At 44.5% G+C, this 23,680-nt stretch overlaps 2 protein-coding genes across 6 annotated transcripts in view; one reads left to right on the forward strand and one right to left on the reverse strand.

Moving 5' to 3' along the window:
* Positions 1 to 4,383, reverse strand: part of KLHL32 (kelch like family member 32) — a 68,671-nt gene extending 64,288 nt beyond the window's left edge. For 2 of the 4 annotated variants that reach the window (XM_028723013.2, XM_077926147.1), the window contains exon 1: positions 4,040 to 4,383. The gene's annotated coding sequence lies outside the window, so the exon portion shown is untranslated. The remainder of the gene's footprint in view (positions 1 to 4,039) is intronic. The other 2 variants (XM_028723012.2, XM_028723010.2) reach the window with 2 other exon arrangements.
* A 12,074-nt stretch (positions 4,384 to 16,457) lies between these two features.
* On the forward strand, positions 16,458 to 21,404 carry NDUFAF4 (NADH:ubiquinone oxidoreductase complex assembly factor 4). Of its 2 annotated transcripts, none has more exons than XM_077926149.1 (3): positions 16,458 to 16,621; positions 17,902 to 17,999; positions 20,366 to 21,404. In XM_077926149.1, the coding sequence occupies exons 1-3, from the start codon at positions 16,504 to 16,506 to the stop codon at positions 20,657 to 20,659; spliced, it is 510 nt and encodes a 169-aa protein (XP_077782275.1). In that variant the 5' UTR covers positions 16,458 to 16,503; the 3' UTR covers positions 20,660 to 21,404. The 2 variants fall into 2 exon arrangements, with proteins under 2 accessions (XP_077782275.1, XP_028578842.1); XM_028723009.2 differs by having other exon boundaries at positions 16,459 to 16,621; positions 17,893 to 17,999.
* The last annotated feature ends 2,276 nt before the right edge of the window (positions 21,405 to 23,680 follow it).

Here is a 23,680-nt window from a genome sequence, read left to right on the forward strand (position 1 = left end):
CTACCTTGTGCCTTTTGATTTACTGAGTGTTAAACAGATTCAAATTGGATCCTGTTCCCTACACAGAGCAAAGGCATCCTGCTTATGGCAGCGATCCTCTTCCCTCCTCCTCCAATGAGAAATCTTTGTAATTGATAAATTTAAAATATTCCTGGAAAAGGGTAAAACATGTCCTAAACAGGCAACTTTCAGGAAAGAACTACAGAGGCAGGTTGTTGATTTTCTTTCCACACCCAGGAGAGAAACTTAGGGCCCATTCAGATGGCCTATTTATTGAGCATTCATTCTACAGTGGTACCTCGGGTTACATACGCTTCAGGTTACATATGCTTCAGGTTACAGACTCCACTAACTCAGAAATAGTACCTTGGGTTAAGAACTTTGCTTCAGGGTGAGAACTTCTCCGGCAGTGCGGCGGTAGCAGGAGGCCCCATTAGCTAAAGTGGTGCTTCAGGTTAAGAACAGTTTCAGGTTAAGAACGGACCTCCGGAACGAATTAAGTACTTAACCCGAGGTACCACTGTAATTTGCTTACATAAAGCTTACGCGGAGGTTAGTTTATATCCAGTATATACTGGGCAATAATTGTTATACGGGACCATGGGAAAGCAAAGCTTCCACTAAAAGAATGACATTCTTAACACATTAATTCTTAATTAGGGTTGCCATATTGTGAAGATCAAAAAAGAGGACGCATTTGTCAACTTCTACTTATAACTATGGATCGCTATGATGACTCTAGCCATGAAAAAAAGGATGTGTCCTGGAAAAAGAGGACATATGGCAACCATATTCTTAATGTCTTCCCCAGGAACTGTCACAGGGGGAACAAAGCAAGTTGACAGTTGGCGGGGGGGGGGGGGGAACAGGGTACTTACTTATCAATACTTAATTCTAGTTCAGTAATTACCTTGGGCATCTGTAAAATTAAAGTGTCAGCTTTTAGTATCCATGCAACTAATCACGGCCAATATGAGGCAAAGCTTTCAATTCAGTATAGTCATACCTCGGGTTGAAGTAGCACCGGGATGAATATTTTCTGGTTGCGCTCCACTGTGACCCGGAAGTAATGGCGCACGTTACTTCCGGGTTTTGCCGCTCACGCATGCGCAGACGCTCAAAATGACATCACGCACGTGCGCCGAATCACAACCTGTGCACACGCAGACGCGGGTTGCATTTGCTTCTGGATGCGAACGGGGCTCCGGAACGGATCCCATTTGCATCCAGAGGTATAGTACTCCTTCACACAGCACAGTTAACCTATGGAATTCACTCCTACAAGAAGCAGTGGTAGCCATCAACATGGTTGGCTTAAAAAGAGAATTAGACAAATTTGTGGAGAATCAGCAGCTACTAGCCCGGGTGGCCATGATCTGCCTTCACTGTCAGAGGCAATACGCCTCTGAACACCAGTCGCTGGCAACCGCGGGAGGTGAGAGGGCTGTTGTGCTCAGGTCCTCCTTGTGTGCTACCCAGTGGCATCTGGTTGGGCACTGTGTGAGAAGGATGCTGGACTAGATGGGCCACTGGTCTGATTCAGCAGGCTGCTCTTATATTCCCAAACTGGCTAATTTAATACTTGTTTCTCTCTCTCTTTCTTTCTTTCTTTCTCTCTCTCTCTCTCTCTCTCTCTGTGTGTGTGTGTGTGTGTGTTTACTATCTTAACTACTTAGCCCAAGCCTGGGAGTTGATTTACACCACCATTTTGACCTGACAGAATCAGAATTGAAACGGAACATTTTAGGCAGGAGTCTATTCTGAAAGATTTACCTTTTTGTCCAGACAGTTAGGCAGCTCATACTGAGTTGACCCATATTTCAAACACCCCTCAATTCAAAAAGTGGGTCAGCCGATTAAGGGCTGGCTGGTGATCTGTGCATGCAACGAACTACTCATGCATATATTTTTGCATGTGGGGAAAAAAAGGCACCTTAGGCTAACTTCATTCCAGGTTTCTGCCTCGGCAAAATGTATGTTTTCCACACTTAATTCCCTTGAACAATAATAAAATTAAATTACATTTTTTAATCGGTGTTATCTTCAAATATAAATAATATTTATCAGAATTCTCATAATTAACTGCTGGTACTCTGGGTCCTTAGGGACCCCTATGACAACAAGGAGATATAAGTCGTCACTGCCACCTGATTTCACTGAAAGGGAACAAAATCAGCTTTATGGAGATTGGGTAGCAGCAGAAGGCACAGCACACTCTCATAGCAACTTTTCCCCTTGGGATCTTAAATGCTACCTACTTAAAAACCTAAGGCTGCTATTCTAAACACCCTTACTAACATATAACTTCTACTGAACACAATGGGACTTATTACCAAATAAATAGGCATATAATTGTACTGCAAGGATTAAGATTATATATTTCAATGCCAGTAACATTGGGTATTGTTTGCACTGAAATATATAATCTTAAAAAAGATTAAATGAGATCTTTCACACACCAAGTAATCTTTTTAAAAACCTCCTCGGTAACAATTTAAACTTTGCTCAGATGCTAAAATAGCAGCAAGGTAACAGCCTAGTTTCAAATGACCAAGTGAAGTATAACTATAGAAAACATTAAATTCAGTCCTGTACAGTTTTTAAGTAATCACAAAAAGAAACTCAACTCAAATAACAGTTCATATAGGGTTGGCACATTTTCCAGCAGGTCTGCTGTGTCCTCTAATGGCTCTATGAAAGACAGAAAATCGTTTTTTAAAAAAATTAAATACTTTTTATTTAATAGAAATTCATAAAATTAAGCTTTGTCCACCACACAACGATGAAGAGCATCACCCAGTGGCGTAGCATGGGTTGTCAGCACCCGGGGCAAGGCAAGTAATTTGCGCCCCCTAACCCATGGATCTAGGTAGGGGCAGAGAGCTGTGAGTGCGAGCGCCCCCCCCCCCAGATGTTGCGACCGGTGCGGCCAGCCCCCCTGCACCCCCCACACTACGCCACTGGCATCACCTGACCATTTATGCACTGAAAGGTATTGAAACCCACAGATTCATAAATCACCTAAGAATTTTGTCCCTTTCCTGTTAAGCAACCTGAAGGTTGGAAAGTACAGAGCACACACTCCCCGAAAGCAGAAGAATAATCTGAAACGGTGATAGGGGAACATGTTCAGATGTTCTTCACTCGGACTCCCATCACCCTCAGGCAGCACAGCCAAGAGCCACCGAGGAGTTGTAGTCAGACAGCACCCCCATCCCCCAGAGAAACGAAAGTATTGTGGTAAACCACTTGTGGACTGAACAATTCTGCTCCCCGCTATTCTGCAGCCTTGTATTCTTACAGGCAGGGAGCGAACGCTAAGAGGCGGCCTTTGTGCCTTCAATAGTCGTGCAGAATGGAAAACGGCGGCATTTCCTCACCTCCTGCTCAACAGGACAAGCAGCACCTGCCAAACCCCCCCCCCCCCTTTTTTTGCATGGCACAAAAACAACAGGAAAAGCAACGCTGCCATCCCAAACACATTTGCTCCGGCGTAACTCTCCCCGCCCCCCTCCCTACCCCGGCGCTGTCCTTCCCCCGAGCCCGCGCTCCCCAACAGGCGCCGCAGAAACCGAGCCGCCTGCGAGTCAACTTGAAACCGCACGCGAGGGCTGCAGCAGTGGCGCCGGCCTCTCTAAGGCGCTGTTTGAGGTTGCCCTGGCAACCGGGCAGCACCGACGGGGCGGGGGGGGGGGAGAGAACCCCCTTCGTTATTGGCTGAGGGGCAGCCCAGAAAGCTCCGCTTCACGAGCCGCAGAACTCAAGTGGACTTTTTTTTTTTTTTTTTTTGCCTGCGGCACTGGGGCAATTAGCCCGGCTGAGGCGCTGCTGCTGCTGCAGCTGCCGCCGCCTCTCGCTAAGCAGGGCCCGCCGTCCCCTCCGCCCCGTGCCCTTCCGACCAACGTCACCAGCAGAACATTGTGCATATATTTGTAAGGGGACCCCTCACACACACACACCCCCGCCTTGAAGGTCCCTGAGCCGGTGGTTCAGCTGCCCGAGCGAGCGAGCTCCGCGTCCTCATCCCGCGCGCGCTCACCTCTCAAGGAGACGCCGCGTCCCGCTTTGTCCCCGGGCTGCTCTGAGGAGGAGCCGCGGCGGCGGCGCCCGAGGGAGAGAGGCGCCCAGCCAAGGCGCACTGCTTCTGGCAGCGGGACGACCTCGACTGCGCTCCACTCGCTGGTACGCGGCGGCGGCGGCGGCGGCAGGAGGAGGAGGAGGCGCCACTCTTTCTCCCACGCTCTCCTTGCCTTGCCTTCCCCGCCTCCCCTTCTCCTTCCAGCCGGGTCTCCTCCTTGCCAGTGCGCAGAAGCAGCGGCGGCGGCGGCGGCCACGCATTGTGAGCGGGCGGCGAAGCCGGAGGACGCCGAGCAACACACCTGCCGGAGGAGGAGGAGGCGGAGCCTGAGGCTCCTGGGGCGGAAAAGGAGGCGGCCAGGGGAGGGAGTCCCGCCCGCCCGTGTTCAGCGCCGTCGCTTAAGCGTAGCTGCAGGCGCCTTGGAGGGGGATCAGGGCAGCCTGGAGCCCCACACAGCTCACGGGCCTTTCCAACGGATCCGACCCTAGGAACCCATTCCTAGGGGCCGAGGGGTCTTCGGGCCACCCAAAATATTTGAGGGGGGCCCCCTCCAAGTTGATGGGCATTGCCATTCAAGTGGGGTGCGCGCGCCGCATCATGGCCTTTCCCCAATGTTTTATTCAAGTTGGCACCCCTGAGTCCAACGCAGGCTTCCCTACCCCTCTGTGGGCTCAAGATGTTTTGTCCCAAGGGAAGAGGGCGCCCGTTTATAACCCGTGTCCTGGAGTTATAGCTTCCAAGTGACCCTCACTGTCACTATTTGGCAGCAAGTGACTTTTCAAATTGCTTTCTCTTATGCTGCCCGTTAGAACCCATTAGTTGTTGCAAAGTGAGTAGATTTAAGTATGCAACTCACGTGTATGTGTGTGTGTTGCTTTGATCCAATTTGCTCCGGAATATCACTGATGGAGTAGGTGAAAAACCCTGTCACTGCCCCCAAAAGTGATAGGGTGCAATGTAGAACCAAAGATCAAACCCCACCATTTTCCTCTGTAAAGTTGCCATATCGGGCACTGCATGCAGTGCTGCCAACTGAAGAGGACAAAATAGTACCGTTTTGATCCTGTACTTTATCTCCAGTATTAATGGAATCCTATCAATTTTGAGACGTGCTTGGGGATGACTTAATTATAACCTAGGCAAAATTCACCTGCTCTCACAACTCTTGCTGCTCACAAAGAATAAAGTTAAGTTGCTGAATATTATCAGATGCATCACTTGACAAAGCTGACCAGTAAGGGATTCAGAATGAGTTTAGCTAGAATAATGAGCCCAGGAGAACACTGGAAATGTTAATGAGAAGAAGAGAAATGAAGCAAAAGATTTAGACCATGTACAAAGTCACTGGGCAGTACTGCAAAAGGAGAATGTAAAGGGAAGAGGATTTATTTGCATTTTCTGTTTATGATTATGTCACCCTTTGAACTTCAAGGTAGCTTGTAGTCTACTTTAGTGTTCACGTTGGGCACATGGCAAGCCAGTGACCTTGTGTTGATTGATAAAAACATCTCCCATCTTCATCTACACACTGCAGAGGAAATTTAGTAGCCGTGAGAAAAATGTATTCCAAGTGGGTTGCCTCACATTACCAATCTTTTTGTTATTTTTGTTTTGTTTTTTGTGGTACCCCTGCTATCTAGTAAGCAATGTGAGGTGCTGCCTCTCCCATGTCAATCTTATTGTTAATTGGCAGGGCATGGAGAATAAAAAGGGTTCGACAGAGCTCAAGCTTAAATGGATTGGTGGGGGACAGACATCCTAAAAGGAATCTCTTCTTCAGGAATAGAAAAAATGTTTGATTAACAGGTGTGCATTTAAAGCTTCAGTTGGTTAATCCCATCAGTTAATATCTGTAGCTGTAGCAATGAGTAATTGTCAGCTGTCTGGCTAGCATTTTACCTCTGGAAGAATGTGTGGCTATACAGTAAGATGCATGGTGATAGGACGCAAACAAATTGTCAGTACTTCTTCCTAGGATAAAAAAAAGGTGGACAAACCTTCAGTAGCAGCTTCAAAAGCCACCTGCAATCACCTACACTAGTTGTGAACATCATGCCAAATGATGATGATCTGTTAACCAGCATGGGAGAGAGAGAGAAAATAGCTGTCATGTGGCTAGCATCTGCTTCAAGGTCTGACACATCTGACACTGCTATAAAAGGAAAACATATTGCAAATCAATAAATGTGTTTGCTATCACCTCTTAAATAAGTAAAGATTGTAAACTCAGAGCTAAAAAGACAGATGGCACTTTGTTGGGCTCACAGTTAAATTCTCTCTGTCCTTTATTAATTACTTCCTACTCACACCTCTGAAGAACAATATTAATGGTGCTGTGCACCATCTGGAAAAGTTAGAATGTAGCATGCCTCCCCTATCCGAAACTGAAATGGCCTTAAGCCAGTGTAAATTACTTACCCCAGCATACATCTCTGCTTACTCTGGGGTGACAAAAAGCCCTGCTAGTGTGAGTTACATCAAATATAAAGGGCAAAGAGAGGACGAGGAGTGAGTGTATTGGGGCAGGAAGAAGGATAACCAATCCTCCAATTTCGCTATACAATATTCTAACTATTTTCATTTACTGGTCAGAGTTCATTGGCCACAGAGTACCGGTAACTTACACCACCCCAAATGCATGTGTATTTATAATTTACTCTGTATGAGTCAATGGGAAGGCACAAAATGAAGGCTGATATTGTGTGTGCCTGCACACACACATGACACCACCTGGCCAGGAGCAGTTAGGACATAACTTAACAAGCACAGGAGATGCCCCAGCATATCTGCCTGAATAGCATCACTCTTACCATTGTTCTCCATAAGAATACAGTCCAGTACTCCAGAGGGTTAACTTGTGGTTCTTTGGAAGTTGCTAGACTCTAATGTCCATCAACTCCAGCCAATATGGCCAGAAGTCAGGGATGATGGGAGTTATAGCCCAGCAACATATGGAGGGCCAAAGATTCCCCTTCCCCGCCCTAGGCTGTGTTCAGGATTGCAGTCCAAAATTTGCATTTTCATGAACTGTTTCACAGCCTGTCATCACTAGAATTCACAACTCTCAAACTGCTACTTCCTCTTTTAAGAGCTCTGGAAGTTGAGCGCTGTTTGTTTTTATACCAAGTGAACCAAAATAAGACTGAGCATCTGGGGAAGAGATCATGATTATCTTTTATATAGAGAGGGAAGGGCAATTCTGGTGCTTGTTTTTTGTAATATTGATTGTGAAGAATCAAGAAACCAACAAATTAGCAGAAAAACAATAGAAGTCTTTTTAAGATAGATAAGAAATAACAAATACATAGCAACATCTGGTGTGTGTGTGTGTGTGTGTGTGTGTGTGTGTGTAGCAGCTAGTTCATACAGTCATTTCTTTCTTTTGTGAAAAGTAACCACAGATTAATTTGGTTGTGAATAGTGACCATGATGGATGAACTAATACAGGCAGAACTTCATATTGCACAAACACAGGAGCCTTCAGTGAGACATACTGGTTATGTGATAGCATGATTCCTTAATAATTTACAGCTTTTGCTGATCCTCCAGTTCTGAATATGTTTTATTTAATACGAAACTTGATACCACTTAAACCAATGAGTAGGAATCACTGTTTCAAAATAATAGCAGCCAACCTCCTGAAAGGATGGCCTTTGACTGTTTTGCTTCACATTGTTAGCCAGACATACACAAGACCCACCCAATGTTATTGCACATTTTATGTCTCCAGCCCCTGCCCCTCCAAATCCTTGGCTTCCCTGTAATGTGTTTATTTTTAAAGTATTTTTTTATTAAAGATTTATTGGTTTACAAAAGTATGTGCAATGTCTCTTTTTTCAAGTTACATTTTCTACAGTTCAGTTTCAGTTGTTGTGACATTAGTGCTACATTAGGAAGAAAAGGGGTGAAGAAGTGGAGGGGGCCATGGTGGGTAGGGTTGGGGTTGGGTGGCGATGTTTCTATTTTACTTAATGTATGTGTGGGGTTTTGCATCAGCGTCGTTTGTGTAGGTTCTCTTTGCTATTCGCTTGTGTTCCTTTGGTGGTGAGAGAAGTTGGGGTTGGCCTAGGGTGAGGTTGCTTGTTTGTGGTGAACTTTGTTTTCATGAGTGAGTGGGGTGGGTGGGCGCTTTGAATTAGGTTAGTCATATTGATTTATATGCTTTTGGTGAATTCTTGTCATTGTCTTGTTGGGCTGTGTATGTGATAATGGGGAGCCATACCAGGGTGAAGGCATCTTCTTCTGTTTGTCCCTGTGTCAGTTTCAGTTTATTGGTTAATTTTTCTAGTAAAGCTGTTTCCCATACTATTTGGTACCACTGGTCCACGCTTACTCCTGACAGGTCTCTCCAGTGTCTGGTCTGATGTTTCCGGTTGCTGAAAGTAGGTGGGTTATGAGTTCTTTGTGATGTAAGTGGGCATTATCATCTTGGAAGATGTTTAGTAGAGCCAATTCTGGGGCGATTTCTAATACAGTGGTACCTCGGATTAAGAACTTAATTCGTTCCGGAGGTCCGTTCTTAACCTGAAACTGTTCTTAACCTGAAGCACCACTTTAGCTAATGGGGCCTCCCACTGCGGCCGTGCCCCCGCCACATGATTTCTGTTCTCATCCTGAAGCAAAGTTCTTAATCCGAGTACTATTTCTGGGTTAGCGGAGTCTGTAACTTGAAGCGTCTGTAACCCGAGGTACCACTGTACTTGCTTAGTTATTTCACATATTTCTTGTATGGCTGTTGTCCAGAATAGTTGGATTTTGGGGCATTCCCACCGTTGAGCAGAGAAGGTCTGCAGGGGGCTTCTCCTGTTTGCTTGAACACCAGTAGAACACTTTGTTCAATTGGAGGGTCATGCTTTATCCATGTCTCCAATCACACCAAGGGTCCTGTCTGCATTCGGATGAGCATGAGGAGATGTCCTCTGCAGATATTCTCCATGGCCAGGGACTGAGTGCACAGAGCAATGTAGGAGTGGATATTGCATGCACACCCTTGCTCATGGATACAAAATGTGTGTGTCCAGACAGACACCTTATGGCAGATCATGCCCTGCGTGAGGAGTCTCTAGAATGTACCCCTGTATTTAGAAAGCCATAAGCAGGCATAGGCAAACTCGGCCCTCCAGATGTTTTGGGACTGTAATTCCCATCATCCCTGACCACTGGTCCTGTTAGCTAGGGATGATGGGAGTTGTAGTTTCAAAACATCAGGAGGGCCGAGTTTGTCTATGCCTGACCATAAGCTTCTGGTAACAATGGACAGTAGGCTCCCCTGTATAGCTGTCTCCCAGCTAAGGAATTTTTGCAGGTGAGAATTAGACACACAGAAATATTTATGTACAGTACCTGGAACAACCTGCTGAGACAAAGTCAAGTTCAATTCACTAGCAAGATATGAATCCTGTTACAGAACAAAAACTTAAGGTGAGTAGAATAGCTGTTTATACTCTGTGACCTTGAACAAGGAACGCTTGGGATACATTTTAAAATAGCAAACCTGGGCTTCCTGATGAAAGAATGGCTAGAATCAGAGATACAAACCTAACATCTGCTATAAGCAAGGTCAACAAGCTGCAGAGCAAATAAACTAAAATATTTGGCTCACTGCAGAGCCAAATACATCACACAAACAAATACATTAGTTATCACTTACAATATGGGAATATAAAATTGTTGCAATTTTCAGAATGCTGTATTTTGTTTCAAAATCTGCCTTTCAAAATGGCAACTCTTTGTATTATGTTTGAAACAATTATTTTTGCTTTGAAGTAGTTTTGATTGTTAGCTCTTTTATTGTATTAATCGGCAACTAATTTAGGGAATGAAATCAGTCATGTAATGATTTGACTATATATCTGAAGAGCTAAAAGGCACGTTGCTAGTATTAGTTTGAGGGTTGTTTGAAAACCCTCTGCTTGTGCGAAATAAATCTGGTAAGCCACAATTATTATGAGCATTGTGTTATCCCATGCTATGATTTTTTTATATTCGCTGTGCAACAATGTACACTGGGTTTTGTTAGGTGTAGGAAATTCTCTTATTTATGTAAACCACTTAGAAGTTGTTGCCTTCTATTCAGTTGTTTATAAATTTTGTTAAAATAAATTTCAGTTGATTTCCACACTGAATTTGAGGCAATCAATAATTGTGCAGCCTAGATGTGCAAAAGAATTTGTGACTAAGATACTATTTGAGACTAAGAATTAAGACTAATACACAATAATCCATTTAACTCCTCCTATCCTCTGCTCTTTACTAACAGTAGCCATTCCATCTGGTTACAATAGAGGGACAGATTGAAGCAGAGCCTGCTCCATGTACCATTTAAACTACCGTACCTACTCCCAGGGCTTTTTTCAGGGGGAACTCACTGGAACTCAGTTCCATCACCTCTCAGGTGGGCGCCATTGTCTTTCTAAGAGAACAAAGGAGGTGCTCGTGTTTTCAGCGCGAGCTGAAGCCAACTGCGAGAAGCCAAGTTACAGGGAACCAGACAGAGGGTCTTCTCGGTAGTGGCACCCTCCCTGTAGAATTCCCTCCCACCAGATGTCAAAGAGAACAACAACTACCAGACTTTTAGAAGACATCTGAAGGCGGCCCTGTTTAGAGAGGTTTTTAATGTTTGATGTAGTACAGTATTTTTTTTTGGAAGCCACCCAGAGTGGCTGGGGAAGCCCAGCCAGATGGGTGGGGTATAAATAAATAAATAAATAAATAAATAAATAAATAAATTATTATTATTATTATTATTCAGCACCTGTTTTTCTAGAAAAAGAGCACTCCCTACTTCATTTGGTTCCTCCTCTTCCTGAACTGTTCCCACTCAGGCAGGTCATTGCAAGAACTCTGGAACTTTAATAAATGGTGGCTGACAGCACAATCCTAGCCATGTCTACACACCAGAAGTAAATCCTTTTGAATTCAATGAGGCTTACACCAAGGCATGTAGGATTAGGATTGCAACCTGAGTTTGCTTGTTACAGCCTCATCCCTTTCTCCTTTTCTGTCAAGTCTTTTATATTTAAAAACCTGCTGGTAGGTGCTGTCGATAGGGATCTTATAGAAGCTACCTTGGCCATGTTTCAATTAACAGTAATTTGGAAATATTTGGGGAAAGTAGCACACTAAATAGCTTTTAAAAGTAAACATGTATGGGGGTCTATGAGAATTTGGAAGAGCCAAAAGTGTTGACATTTATTTCATTTAAGAGCTCTCGGCTTCAGGTAGCTATGGTTCTTTCCATAAGGATAAGAGCCAAAGCAGTTTCACCCTCAAGCTGTGGATACAAACAGAAAGGAGTTTCTTTCAGATTGAATCTAGTTCAGGAGGTGGGAAATTGTACATCAACATGACCCCTCTACTGCAATGTCAGTAGTCCCAGAGGGTTTTTGTTGTTGTTGCTAGCACCACTGTCTATTTTGTGCTTAAAATGGCACTTAATGAATTACATCACCTAGTCAGTTAAAGCTTGCAGCTCTAGAAACAGCAAATGAATAATACAAAATGTGAAGTTCATTTTGGTTTTCAGAAATAGCTGTATTTGTGTATTTTTCATTACAGAGTTGGTGTGCTCCTTTCTGTACCATTAGTTATATTAGAATAAGTAATTAAAAACAGATCTGAGTGGGAAAATGTGATTGATAATAATAACAATATCTGTCTGGATGTATGATATGCAGATTTTATTTCCTAAATGAATTAATAATACATTATTTAGAGATGGATCAGAACTATTAAAAATGCATCTGAGGCAAATGAATAGATAGATACCAGGTAGTGAGCACTATTAAAATAATTGCTTTAAGAGCCATGCATAAAAGTAACATTGGGACTGACAGATTTTATGCCACAATTGCTTTATACCAGTGCTAGCATGCCCAAAAGTACAAGTAGATAAATTGGTACTGCTCCGGCCAGAAGGTATACGGCTTTTCCGTGCAATGCTCTGGTTTCGGTGTTCCATTGCAGCAGAATCAGCTTAGCCATGTTGACCACATAACCTGGAAAAACTGTTTGCGGACAAACGCCGGCTCCTTCAGCTTGTAAAGCGAAATGAACGCCGCAACCCCAGAGTCGTCTGCGACTGGACTTAACTGTCAGGGGTCCTTTACCTTTACCTTTACCTTAGCAGCTGTAGTAATGGGACAGCATGAGTTGCTATTGTGAAAGCTGATAATATTCTATATGTTTACATGTTCATTTCAATAAATGAAACCACAGCCAGACTGTGCCTATTTTTTGCCTTAATGGGGAAACCTTTGACCACTGATGGACTCTGTGCCACTAGCGGGTGGCATGGTGGCAGCATTCAACTGGTCTCCAGTCAATCACAGTGCTGCTGCTGCTTACCAAGATGTAGAAGAGGAGGGGCAAGGCAGTGGTGAGGGCAGCACCGTGCAAATGCACTGGCAGAGCCAAACCAGTACATTTGCACTGCACCAATCTTTCAGCCGCCTTGCCCCTCCCCCTCTGCCTTCTGGTAAACAAGAGTGGTGCAACCATAAGGAGGTCAAAAGAGCACTGTCCACTGCTGCTCTGCACATGTGTTTAGACTCAAAGCTGATTCTCATCCACATCTACAAAGTGTGCTGTTTTATTTGCACCCTGAATCATTGATGTGCTACTACATAAATGCATCTGAAGTCTTCTGATACAAAAATATTCATTCCTGAAATTTCTGCCCCGTCGACATATCTGCAGTGACAGGCTGAGTTCTATGCTGAGATGAACAGCACACCATTAAAGTCCCATCAGCTGTGAAGTCAACAGAGACTTAGTTGTGAGCGTTGGATTGCACATCAGTTTCAGCAGTTCTGATCTACCTGTGAAATGAAGTCCTCAGGGAATCATTCTGTGAATTTCCTGTATCTTTTGAGAAATCAGTGTCTGTTCAGCAATGAAACCATTTGCCTGAGTAGACTTTTTTCCTGCAACAATATACTGTTCTGTTTTACTCACTTAGGCAGCAGTTCTGTGCACACTTATGTGGCAGTGAACTCATGGGACTTACCTCTGGAAGATCACATCCTTTTAACTGGAGATACTTGATACTGAATTTGGGGCTACTTGCATACAGAGCTTGCATACAGAACATGTGTTCTGCCATTGAGTTATAGCCCCTATCCTTTTGGGGTCCCTCCCCCCGCCTCTTTCTCTGTTAAAGGTAAAGGGACCCTTGACCGTTAGGTCCAGTCGCAGATGACTCTGGGGTTGCAGCACTCATCTCACATCTCACTTTACTGCCCGAGGGAGCCAGCTTACAGCTTCCGGGTCATGTGGCCAGCATGACTAAGCCACTTCTAGCAAACCAGAGCAGCGCACGGAAATGCCGTTTACCTTCCTGCAGGAGCGGTACCTATTTATCTCCTTGCACTTTGATGTGCTTTCAAACTGCTAGTTAGTCTTATGTAAACTCTTGAAGTATAGCTCTAATTGTGAACACACACATATATATTCATATGATACTGCTGCCTATATAATGCCAAGCCATTCGTCTCTCTAACCTGATTGGCAGACGTTTTTGAGGTTCCCAGGCAAAAATGTTTCTCTGTATAACTAGGCCTTTAGCTGATTAACATTCTATGGATTTTTAATGTTTGTGGGAAGAGGGTAATTGGTTTATTTTCATTCTTGTTTTATTATGTACTGCATGTTCTCATTTTGATTTTTGTGAACCGCCCTGTAATCTTTGGATAAAGGGCAGTATACAAATTAAATCAATCAATCAATCAATCAATCAATAATAATACTCTTTTGCACCCCTGCTAACAAGAGCCCTTTTAACTGGCTTAAGCTTGGACTTGTACCTAGGGGTTTTTGTATGCAAAGCATGAACTCTACAATTAAGCTATAGCTTCTTTCATTGTGACCCAGCTGGTTCATCTGCACAAGGAATGATCTGAAAGTCCCCGTGGCATGTAAGCATACTTGGAATGATGGATCCAATCATTTCTGGTCTCATCAGAGAACATTCCACTGATTACCATGGATCCTGAATGCAGTTACAGATCAATGATTTCCTACAGAATGAAATGACCGGGGGGGGGGGGGGATGAAATAAAAATATGTGTTGAGGAGTCTAAGAGCTAAGAGTATATACAGCACATCTTCCTAAAGTCCACACTCCTGACATGGGATCTACAAACCAGCAACAAACATCCCTGACAGATGGCAGCCCAGTCTCTCCTTAAATAATAATAAGCAGTTGATTAGGATCCTTTCTAAGATATGTGACACTTGGTACTTGAAATCTCCACAATGGGGCATAATATAACTAGCCTTTGAAGTAAAAGAGGAATAAAACTACAGCATTTGAATGTATTCTTATGAAGCTATGGTGGTAAATGCCAAAATGTAGCTGGCTTGTTGTCTGTAAAACATAAGCAGAAAGCTGGTCATTTTTGATAAGTTGTTGTGTCAGTCTATTCACATGGGACAGATGGCCTCCGGCAGATTCCAAGGCCAAGTTATATAACCATGCATCTATAAAGAAAATAACTGTTCTCTTTGAGGAATGGTCCACGTGGGAAACCTCCAGCGGCAAGAGGGAAGTTGGCTGGAGAATAAGAAATGAGTGTGTAGCACTCAGCAGCCTCAATGGCAGTTAGATGCTCAAGGCTATATGTTAGTACAACAGCAGCCTATTGCATATGAAGTGATATCGGAAGTCATTGTGTTTTCTGGGAATTCAGTTAAGCGCAGCAACCTTGGAAATAATGTCTCTGGCCACAGCCCAACTACTCATAATGAAATTCTCTGCATATAGAAACCACCGGTATATAGCAAGGGTTTAGTTGCCTATTCAGATCACTGATCAAGAATGCTGTGCTTTGCACACTTAACTACTGAATGAGTGTGGGGCTTATTTCATTTTGGCTCTGTACAAAATGGCCATAACCGTTTGAATGGGCAGAATGATGTCGTCTCAGGTGGCAGGTGCTGGGGTGCTATTTACCTGGAGCACTCCTTAACCATTCCTTCCCATCAATGGGCAAAGCAGTGTGTGTCACATGGCCTTACCTGCAGCCCTAAACTAGCCTGCTGCCCTCAGGTACAGGGGAGGACACTCTTTTCACTAGGGCTGAAGAAAGAATCAGCTGTCAATCCAGTCAACTTCTCTACAGGAAACTGCCTTTGGCAGCTGAAAGTCTTAGACTGCCAGCCCTGTGTACAATCTGTGTTAGGAGAACCCAATCTGTATTAGGGGTGGGCATGCTGCTGGACTCTCCACTTTAGTGAGTCTATTGCTTTAATGATAGAAAACAGCATAGAAAGAATCATATTCATATTAATTGCAGTTGAAGGGGAATGGTCCTTCAGATCAGGACCATGGTGCTGTGGGGGAAAGAGGCTCGCTTACACAATATGGTACTATACATTTATTTATTTGCAATTTGCCTTGCGGGCATTTGTGTATGTTTTCATTCTATATATGCCTCCTCAAAAATAAGTCTCATTGAGCAGGTGTGGACTAGGACCTGACTCAACCATGAAGCTTATTGGGCAACCTGTCAGTCTCAGCCTAAACTGTGGTGGTGCAGTGGTTAGAGTTCTAGACTAGGAACTGGGAGACCAGGGTTCACATCCCCACCGGGCCATGAAGTTTGCTGGGTGACCTTGGGACAATCACTCTCCCTAAGCCAAACCTACCTCACAGGAAGTGTTGGACACTCCCATCATTCTAGATGCATTTTGCGACAGGGGATTTCATTAGCGCAAGCAGTTTCTGAGCTCTAGATGCAGTACTGTGCCTAAGCTTTCAGATTAGAACTGCAGAGTTGAAGGAAAGGAGGGCCTTTTTCTGCCTGCCCACTTCCAGCCACTTTTTGAAGACCAGAGAAGAGATCCTCTTAAGAATATTAGCGGGGTGGGCAGGGGATGCATGGCTTTGTTTTTTGCAGTCTTGAGATGAGGACTAGACCATGTGAAAAATGGACGTAAGATTTTAGTTGCAGGTCATTCATTTTCAGCTTTATATTCCTGTTATAAAAAAAGCACGCCTAGATGTTCCACTGTTGCGTCCATAACCTAGGTTTAAGGTGCCGTTTAGCTCCTAGCTTTCATATCTGAGTTCCTAACACTGCTGTTATAGTTATATCTTGTTTTTTAATATATTTTTGTTGGGGTTGGGGAAGAACCTCACTTAGCTATGTATATTTATTGATTGATTGATTGATTGATTGATTAAGGGGGGGGGGGACAGCTGCCCCTCCCTTGGGTAAGTCTATGTCCACATATCCTTCCACTAAGTGCAAAGCAAACTGCAATCGATGCGGCCGGCTGCCGGTCTACCCAGAGCTCCCGGCGGCGCCAGCGGGGCCTCCCGCCCGCCATGGGGCGCCCTGTTTCTCCCTGCTTCTCGGCGCGCATGCCCGAATAGGACGCGTCTCCGCCTGGCTTTCGGAAGTGGGAGGCGGCCGCGCGCCGGGATGATGGGCGCCAGGGTGACCCGCGTGTTCAGCAAGTTCAACCTGGAGAGCCGAGCCCACCGGGAAATCGCCAAAGCCAAGCCTGCGCCAGCCCCGCGGCACCCGCAGCCTGCAGACCGTGAGTTAGCCAAGGCGCGGTGCGCACAGCCGCTCCGCTTAAGCAAGAGCCGCCCTGTGGCGCCTTTGCTCGGCTGCTCCAGCAGAATGGTTTTCTGTTCTGGGGGCCCTCCTTGCAAGAGGCGCGGCGGCTTAGACACAGCGCCCAAGGAAAGGCCCTGGTGACATTGGGAGCGCCGGCTCTCGCGCCCTTGACATTTGGAAGTGGCTTGCGCGCGCGCACGGTCCTTTGCTCTTCCCAGCTGTATTCCCGCGGCCTACCGGCCTGATTTGCAAGCTGGGAGCTGTAGTCTCCCTGGACTGGTGGAGGAAACCAGCAGGATGTTTTTTAAATGTTTGCCAGCCTACAATTCCCATCAGCCCCAGCCGCCACGGCCAGCGATCGGGGAGTGATGGGAGCTGTTAGTGCATGAACGTCGGCCCAGCCGCATGTTCCTTGCCCAGGCAGTAAGCAAGGCAACTGGGAACGCCAATGTCAACATCTGTCAAGTGTTTTGCTGGGTTTCTTAACCATCTGTTATTCGAAGCTTTGCCCACTCCCTCCTGATTTCTGTTCATCATGAACTTAAATTAAAACAACGGGGGTGCAGGTCAAATATTTGCTGGTTTTGCGATGAATCCTGTTAAGATAGGGAAGGAAGGAATTTCTAGTCCGCTATCAGTAATTTATTTTATTCCATTTTTTAACACGGCGAACTCTTAGTGTCTATGAGAGTATCCGTGGGTACTAGCTTACTTAGCCAGGATGCATGCCCTCTTCCTGAGAGCCCCATAAAACAGTAAATTGTGATTGCTGAGGATGCCTCCCTATTTGCCAGTGTGGGATAGTGGATAGAGTGTCAGACTGGGGAAATCCAGGTTCATATCCCCACCTAGCATGAATATATGGTTCTTCAGATGCTATGGGCCTATTATTCAGTGTGGCCAATGTCCAGAGATTATGGGAGTTGTAGTCTTGACGATCACATGTTCCTCACTCTTACTGTAGACAGTAGAACACTGGTCTGGGTGAACTATTAATAATCTTGCGCGTTAGTGAGGAAATGGGGAGAGAGAGAAATGGGAGCTTCAAAGCGAGTGCTAAATCATTTTTCCTGAAGAGTACAGGAATATATACACGTGTGTGTTGTGAAAGTAGGAGTGTATTAATTCAGGAGTATCCTTACATGCGTTATGAACTATTTTCCTGAGGGTTGTAATATTTTGCTTAAGCTGGGGTGGAGGGGAATTGGAATATATAACTTTAGAATGTGTTCTGTAATCTCTCCTTAGACTCCTTAGACACCGACAGATTCCAAGAAGAGGTTAAGAGAAAAGATGACCACCTTGACACATTATTAAAGGAAGTCTACGTTGAGTCCAAAGATCCAGTTATGCATGTGAGTCAGGTTATCTTGGAATATGCAGGTGCCAGTTAAGCACTTTAACACACCAGTGACAAGCATAGTCATAGTTTTTGTCGATGTAAAGTTAGGTCTCATTTGCTCTCTTGGATTGTGTGTGTACATATTTTAAACTCATTATCAATGCAAACAAATTATAGTTATTATATAAATGCAGGAATCACATTTGCATCTATCTAAATCAAAGGACGTGGGTGGCACTGTGGGTTAAACCACAGAGCCTAGGACTTGCCAATCAGAAGGTCGGCGGTTTGAATCCCTGTGACAGGGTGAGCTCCCATTGCTCTGTCCCAGCTCCTGCCAACCTAGCAGTTCGAAAGCACATCAAAGTGCAAGTAAATAAATAGGTACCACTCTGGCAGGAAGGTAAACGGCGTTTCCGTGCGCTGCTCTGGTTCGCCAGAAGCGGCTTAGTCATGCTGGCCACATGACCCGGAAGCTGTACGCTGGCTCCCTCAGCCAATAAAGCAAGATGAGCGCCGCAACCCTGGAGTCAGTCACGACTGGACCTAATGGTCAGGGGTCGCTTTACCTTTAAATCAGGCGTCAGGAACGTTTATCTTGCCTGGGCTGTATTGGTCCCACGGAGATTTCTCCGTGGGCAGGATCACGCGCCCACCTGTGATTTCCAGTGTCTGCACATGTGCAGACATGATTTTCGGCGCTGTGGAAGCGAGTCCCCACACTGCACTGCGCCAGATTAGCGCATCATACAAGTGGGCAGCTCAGTTTGGGGGTAGCTCGTGCGCCGGTCAAATGACCTCCGCAGGTGGCTTCCGGCCCATGGGCCTTAGGTTGCTGACCCCTGATCTAGATATATTCCACGGGCCTCTCAAATAGCTCCCTATTTTACTTAATTCGCTATTACTTGTGTTTTACAGTTCCCTTTGCCATTCATTTTTCATTAAAAAAAAATCTTATATGCTAAGCCCAGGTATAACCCAGATATTATTTAATATTCTCTGGTGTATTTTAGGATAGAAAGATAGAGCAGAATCCTGTTCTATTTCCATGGGAAGAAGGTACTCTGGTTCTGGATTTTCTGGTTTGCAATGATACACTTAATGATACAATACCAATTGAGTTTAATGGGCCTTATTTTTGATTTAATATGCATAAGATGGCACTGTCAATATGCCATAGTTCCTAGATGAATCTATCTGAGATTTCTCAGGCTGCAATCCCAAACATACTTAATAGGAAGGACTTAATTGCAAGTGAGCATGGTTAGGTAATGGGTGAGTATCACAATCCTGTACATGTTTATTCAGCGGCAAGTCATTCTGTGTTCAGTAGGGCTTAATGACCCAAGGGTGTATTGGTTGGAAGGCTGGGGCTTGCATGTGAAATGAGAAATTGTGTGGAGGAAGGAATCACGTGCTTTTAGGCTTATTTTAATACTGTAGTGTGCTTAGTAGGAATAATATTTTTTCAGGATCTATAGTGAAGATAGGGAAAGAGTGTCCTCCAAAGTTGGTGGGCTCCAGTTCCATAAATCCAAGCCAGCATGGGCAATGGTCAGGGATTATGATAATTGTGGTCCCTCCAGATGTTATTGGGCAACAGATTGGTTAGCCACCCCTGGTTGAGACTGACAGGCAACCACTCTGCAGGGTTTCAGGCAGAACTCATTCCCAGTCTCTGCCATTCTACCCGGGATAATCAGTAAAAACCATATCCTCTGTCACAGCATTTTTTCATAGCAGTGTAGTGGGGTAGGAGAGCTGAAAATAATGCAGATATATTTCACATCTGGCAACCAATGCACCCCTTGGGTTTCAGATAGTACATGGGCAGACGAGTCTAAAAAGCCCAGGACACAAATTTTCATGGCCCTCATTTACCAGAAGTAATGTTATTTAGCATTAACTCTGGAAGTGTATCCTCGATTCTGGCCAAACTAAGCCTCCTTGAGCAAAACGTCTCCTATGAGCTAACAGAATGCTGAGCAGCCATTTAAAGCTATTAAAATCTGAAGAAAACTCCTTTCTGCCTGGCCCATGAAGGTCATCAAATCAGGCACCAGGCAAGCCAAATAGAGAAGGTTAATTCCACAATTAAGTCCTGCTTTCAGAAAAGAAATGGATTTAGAATGTTTTAGTTACATTCTGTTGAAAGGGGGAGTGTTAAAAGGCAGGGGTAGGCCACGTGGGGCCTTCCAGATATGGACTGCAACTCTCATCAGCCCCAGCCAGCATTGCCAGTGGCCAGGGATGATGGGAGTTGTAGTCCAACGCCGTCTTGAAGTTCCCATGTTACCTACCCTTGCCTTAACAGATGGTGCATGTGTAGCTTGTACACTAAAACCTAACTATTTTTTCATATAATTTCCCCCGCTCTAGGTGAAAAACAAAGGAGAAAGCCTTCCTTCTAAGCGAGAGGAACGCAGACTTACAAAAGTAGGCAATCTTGGTCCCCTGGATATTCAGTCTGTTCCTAGAGGCAAAGTCGCCATAGTTGAAGTCTTGACCCTTCTCCATAATCATCTCCACTCTCCGGAAACCTGGACTGCAGAGAAAATAGCAAAGGAATACTCATTAGAATTGAAGGATGTGACTGATCTCTTAGCATTCTTCATCCCATTTGCGGTGGAGATCTTTCCTCCTCAAGACAAAAAGCAGCTAAAGCCTAGATAAGAATGTCTGCCAAATCTTGACTGACCAAGCTGGTGTCTTCTGATTCCCTCTCCACACATACACGCACACACACCTATAAACTGTGTCTTATTTAAACGGTATCTGCCTTTTCTCTCACTGTTGCGTTCATCAACCATCCAGGGCATGCCGTTGTGAAGTAGGAGGCAAAATCTCAACAAAATCTGCAAATACACCCTAAGAATTAAAAAAATCGGAAAATGTTGGCTGTGTGGGAGATCATCTTTTCTGAAGCAGTTGTCTGTTACGCAGACCCCAGACAACAAAAATGCATTTTATCTGGATCTGATCTTCTTTGGTCTGAGCTCTGCAGAATATCTTGCCCTCATCGCATTCTGTAAATAGTTATAATTAAAGCAAAGCAGAGTTACAATGTGTTTATCTTCTGAGAAATGAGTGTGTGTCTAGTTCCTGTGTCTGGTCAAAAGGGGAGGGGCAAAAGAGCAAATGGGGGAAATTGAGTTAGGGTAGGCATTCTTTTAATTTTGGCGTAATTACGGAAGTTAGAAACAAATGGTTTTGGAACCAAAAACAATTCTGCTGTGTGTTACTGGCTTACTGGCTGTAATTCTTTGTATGGAAGCCCTTGATAGCTGCTGCTGCTGCCTTTTTGTCTTTGAATTCATGCCTTTTTATTATCGGCCACATACCCATGAAGAGGTGTATTGTCTGAACTTCTGTATCTTGTTCTATGCTTTACTGGAAATCTATATTGATTCAGATGGAATTGCATTAGTTCCTGTTTTGTTGCCTGGCTCTATTTCCTTTCTTTGGCTGTGGGTTACTAAGTATATTTAATATGCACCAGAAAATTGACCCTAAAATGACCGGCGGCCTTCCCTGTGTATAATTTTCCTTTAGATGCTAAAAAAATGACATGCCCTCTGGACCTTTTCACAATGGCCTTATAAAAAAAGTAAAAGGAATACCAACAGCTGCATCTTGGGAAGGCCCCTCTTCTGCAAAGGTATTAAAGGTAGAGGAAGCCTGTGTTCTATATGGCGTTTACTTGTAAGTAAACATCGTGGTTCCCAGCCTGGGCATTTTCATTGGTTTTACCTCTCCTTTATGAATGTGTCTCAACGATGCAGTGGTACCTTGGGTTAAGTACTTAATTCGTTCTGGAGGTCCGTTCTTAACTTGAAACTGTTCTTAACCTGATGCACCACTTTAGCTAATGGGGCCTCCTGCTGCTGCTGCACTGGCGGAGCACGATTTCTGTTCTCATCCTGAAGCAAAATTCTTAACCCGAAGTACTATTTCTGGGTTAGCGGAGTCTATAACCTGAAGCATATGTAACCCGAGGTACCACTCATATTGAGAGTATCCAGGCTGTTGAGGAGGAAAGGAGATTTATGCTTCAGAGGAGACGGGAATAAAGGCAACTATAAAATGGGTCAGGGGAAAGGAATGGGTGTTAGAGTGGAACAGCAGCTGTTGCGTTGTGGTAAGAACTGAAGAGGTAAGTTAAAGAAGCCCAGAATCCTACAGGCCAACTGCAGGGTATTTTGAAATGTGACCGTTAGCCTATAAGAAGAGTGGGGAACGCATTGTCCTTTAGAAGACGCTGGCACAGCTAATGGTCAGGTATGATGGAACTTGTGGTCCAGTAACATCTGGAAGAGCTACCAAGTTCCCTATCCCTGGAGTTTGGGCTGAGGGAGTTTCTCAAGAAGGTGGGCTTGCACGGGTAATGCTAAAGCCCTCAAGTTATGTGGTCCCAACACAGCTCCTTCACACAGTTTGGTTGCACTGTGGGCTTCTCCCACATGACTTTTGTGACATGGGCAAGAAGCAAAGGCTTCAGCAACTTGAAGCGTCACAAAGGTTTAATTTAGAAGAAGCCCTAAGATGGCTGCCTCCAGGCAGCAGATACTGGCTGACAAAATTCACAAGGCTGGAATTATTTATTTTCTATTGGGAGATGGGGGGTATTGCTTCTTGGATTTTCTGACTCATAGCAAAACGTCTACAACCGTCACTATACGGAGCAGGCTGTTTTTCACTGCCAAAATAGTTTTTTTGCCCCTCTTTGGAAACAGAAAACGTTCAGCACCTTATAGATCTAGCTCTAAAATTAGCGTCTCCAAAGAGACTGTTGGCTTTGAGGTGAGATCTGAAATTTGCAGAGCTAAACAATGTGAGAAAGAAAGCAGTCCTGTTTTTTCTCCCTTTGGTAGAGCGGAAAAGAGACTCCAGAAGCTGCAGCGAGCTGCAAATTGTGTTGGCGATAGCTGGACACCTTCCCTGTGAACTGCTTCTATAATTGGCATTGTGAGAAAGAAAGTGGTAGCAGCTGGAATCTGCTCACACATAATGCAGGCCACACTCCATAGAAGATAAAGAGCTGCTTTTTTAAAAACAAAGGTTTGATGCCAGGGCTCTGATCCAATACACATTTACCTGGGAGTAAAACCCATGGAATATAATGCTGTGTTGCTTCTGAGTGTGCCATAGGTGTCTGAACTGAAGTGATAAAGCCAAGGCTGTGAAACGGAATGAATATTACTCAAACCATACATTGCTCTTCCTAAAAAATAGGGTGATTGCACAGGAAGCTGTCTTATATGGAGTCATACTTTGGTCCATCTAGCACAATATTGTCTACAGTGATGGGCAGCAGTTCTCCAGGGTTTCAGGAAAATGTCTCTCCCAGCTTGTACCTGGAGATACCAGGAACTGAGCCTGGGATTTTCTGCATGGAAACCAGGTTCTATCCCACCGAGCCACGCCACCATCCCTTAATATCAAATTAATCACACAAAGAATTGTGTTACAGGAGAGAGGACTAATTTGCCCTTCAGCACAGGCCTAGCGAGATTGTGCAGTTTGTTTGTTTGTTTAAGAAGGTTGGGTAGCAATTGAACACCTCTTAATTCCCAAGCCCTATGAAGTCTTTAGATAGAATAACCACAGTATTGCTGAAATGATATCTGTGGTTGTATTTACATACAGTGTTTGCTGCCTATGAAGTCTGAAACGGAATACACTTTTCTCAGGATG

Source organism: Podarcis muralis, chromosome 3 (assembly GCF_964188315.1).
Source record: "Podarcis muralis chromosome 3, rPodMur119.hap1.1, whole genome shotgun sequence".
Classification (NCBI taxonomy): domain Eukaryota; kingdom Metazoa; phylum Chordata; class Lepidosauria; order Squamata; family Lacertidae; genus Podarcis; species Podarcis muralis.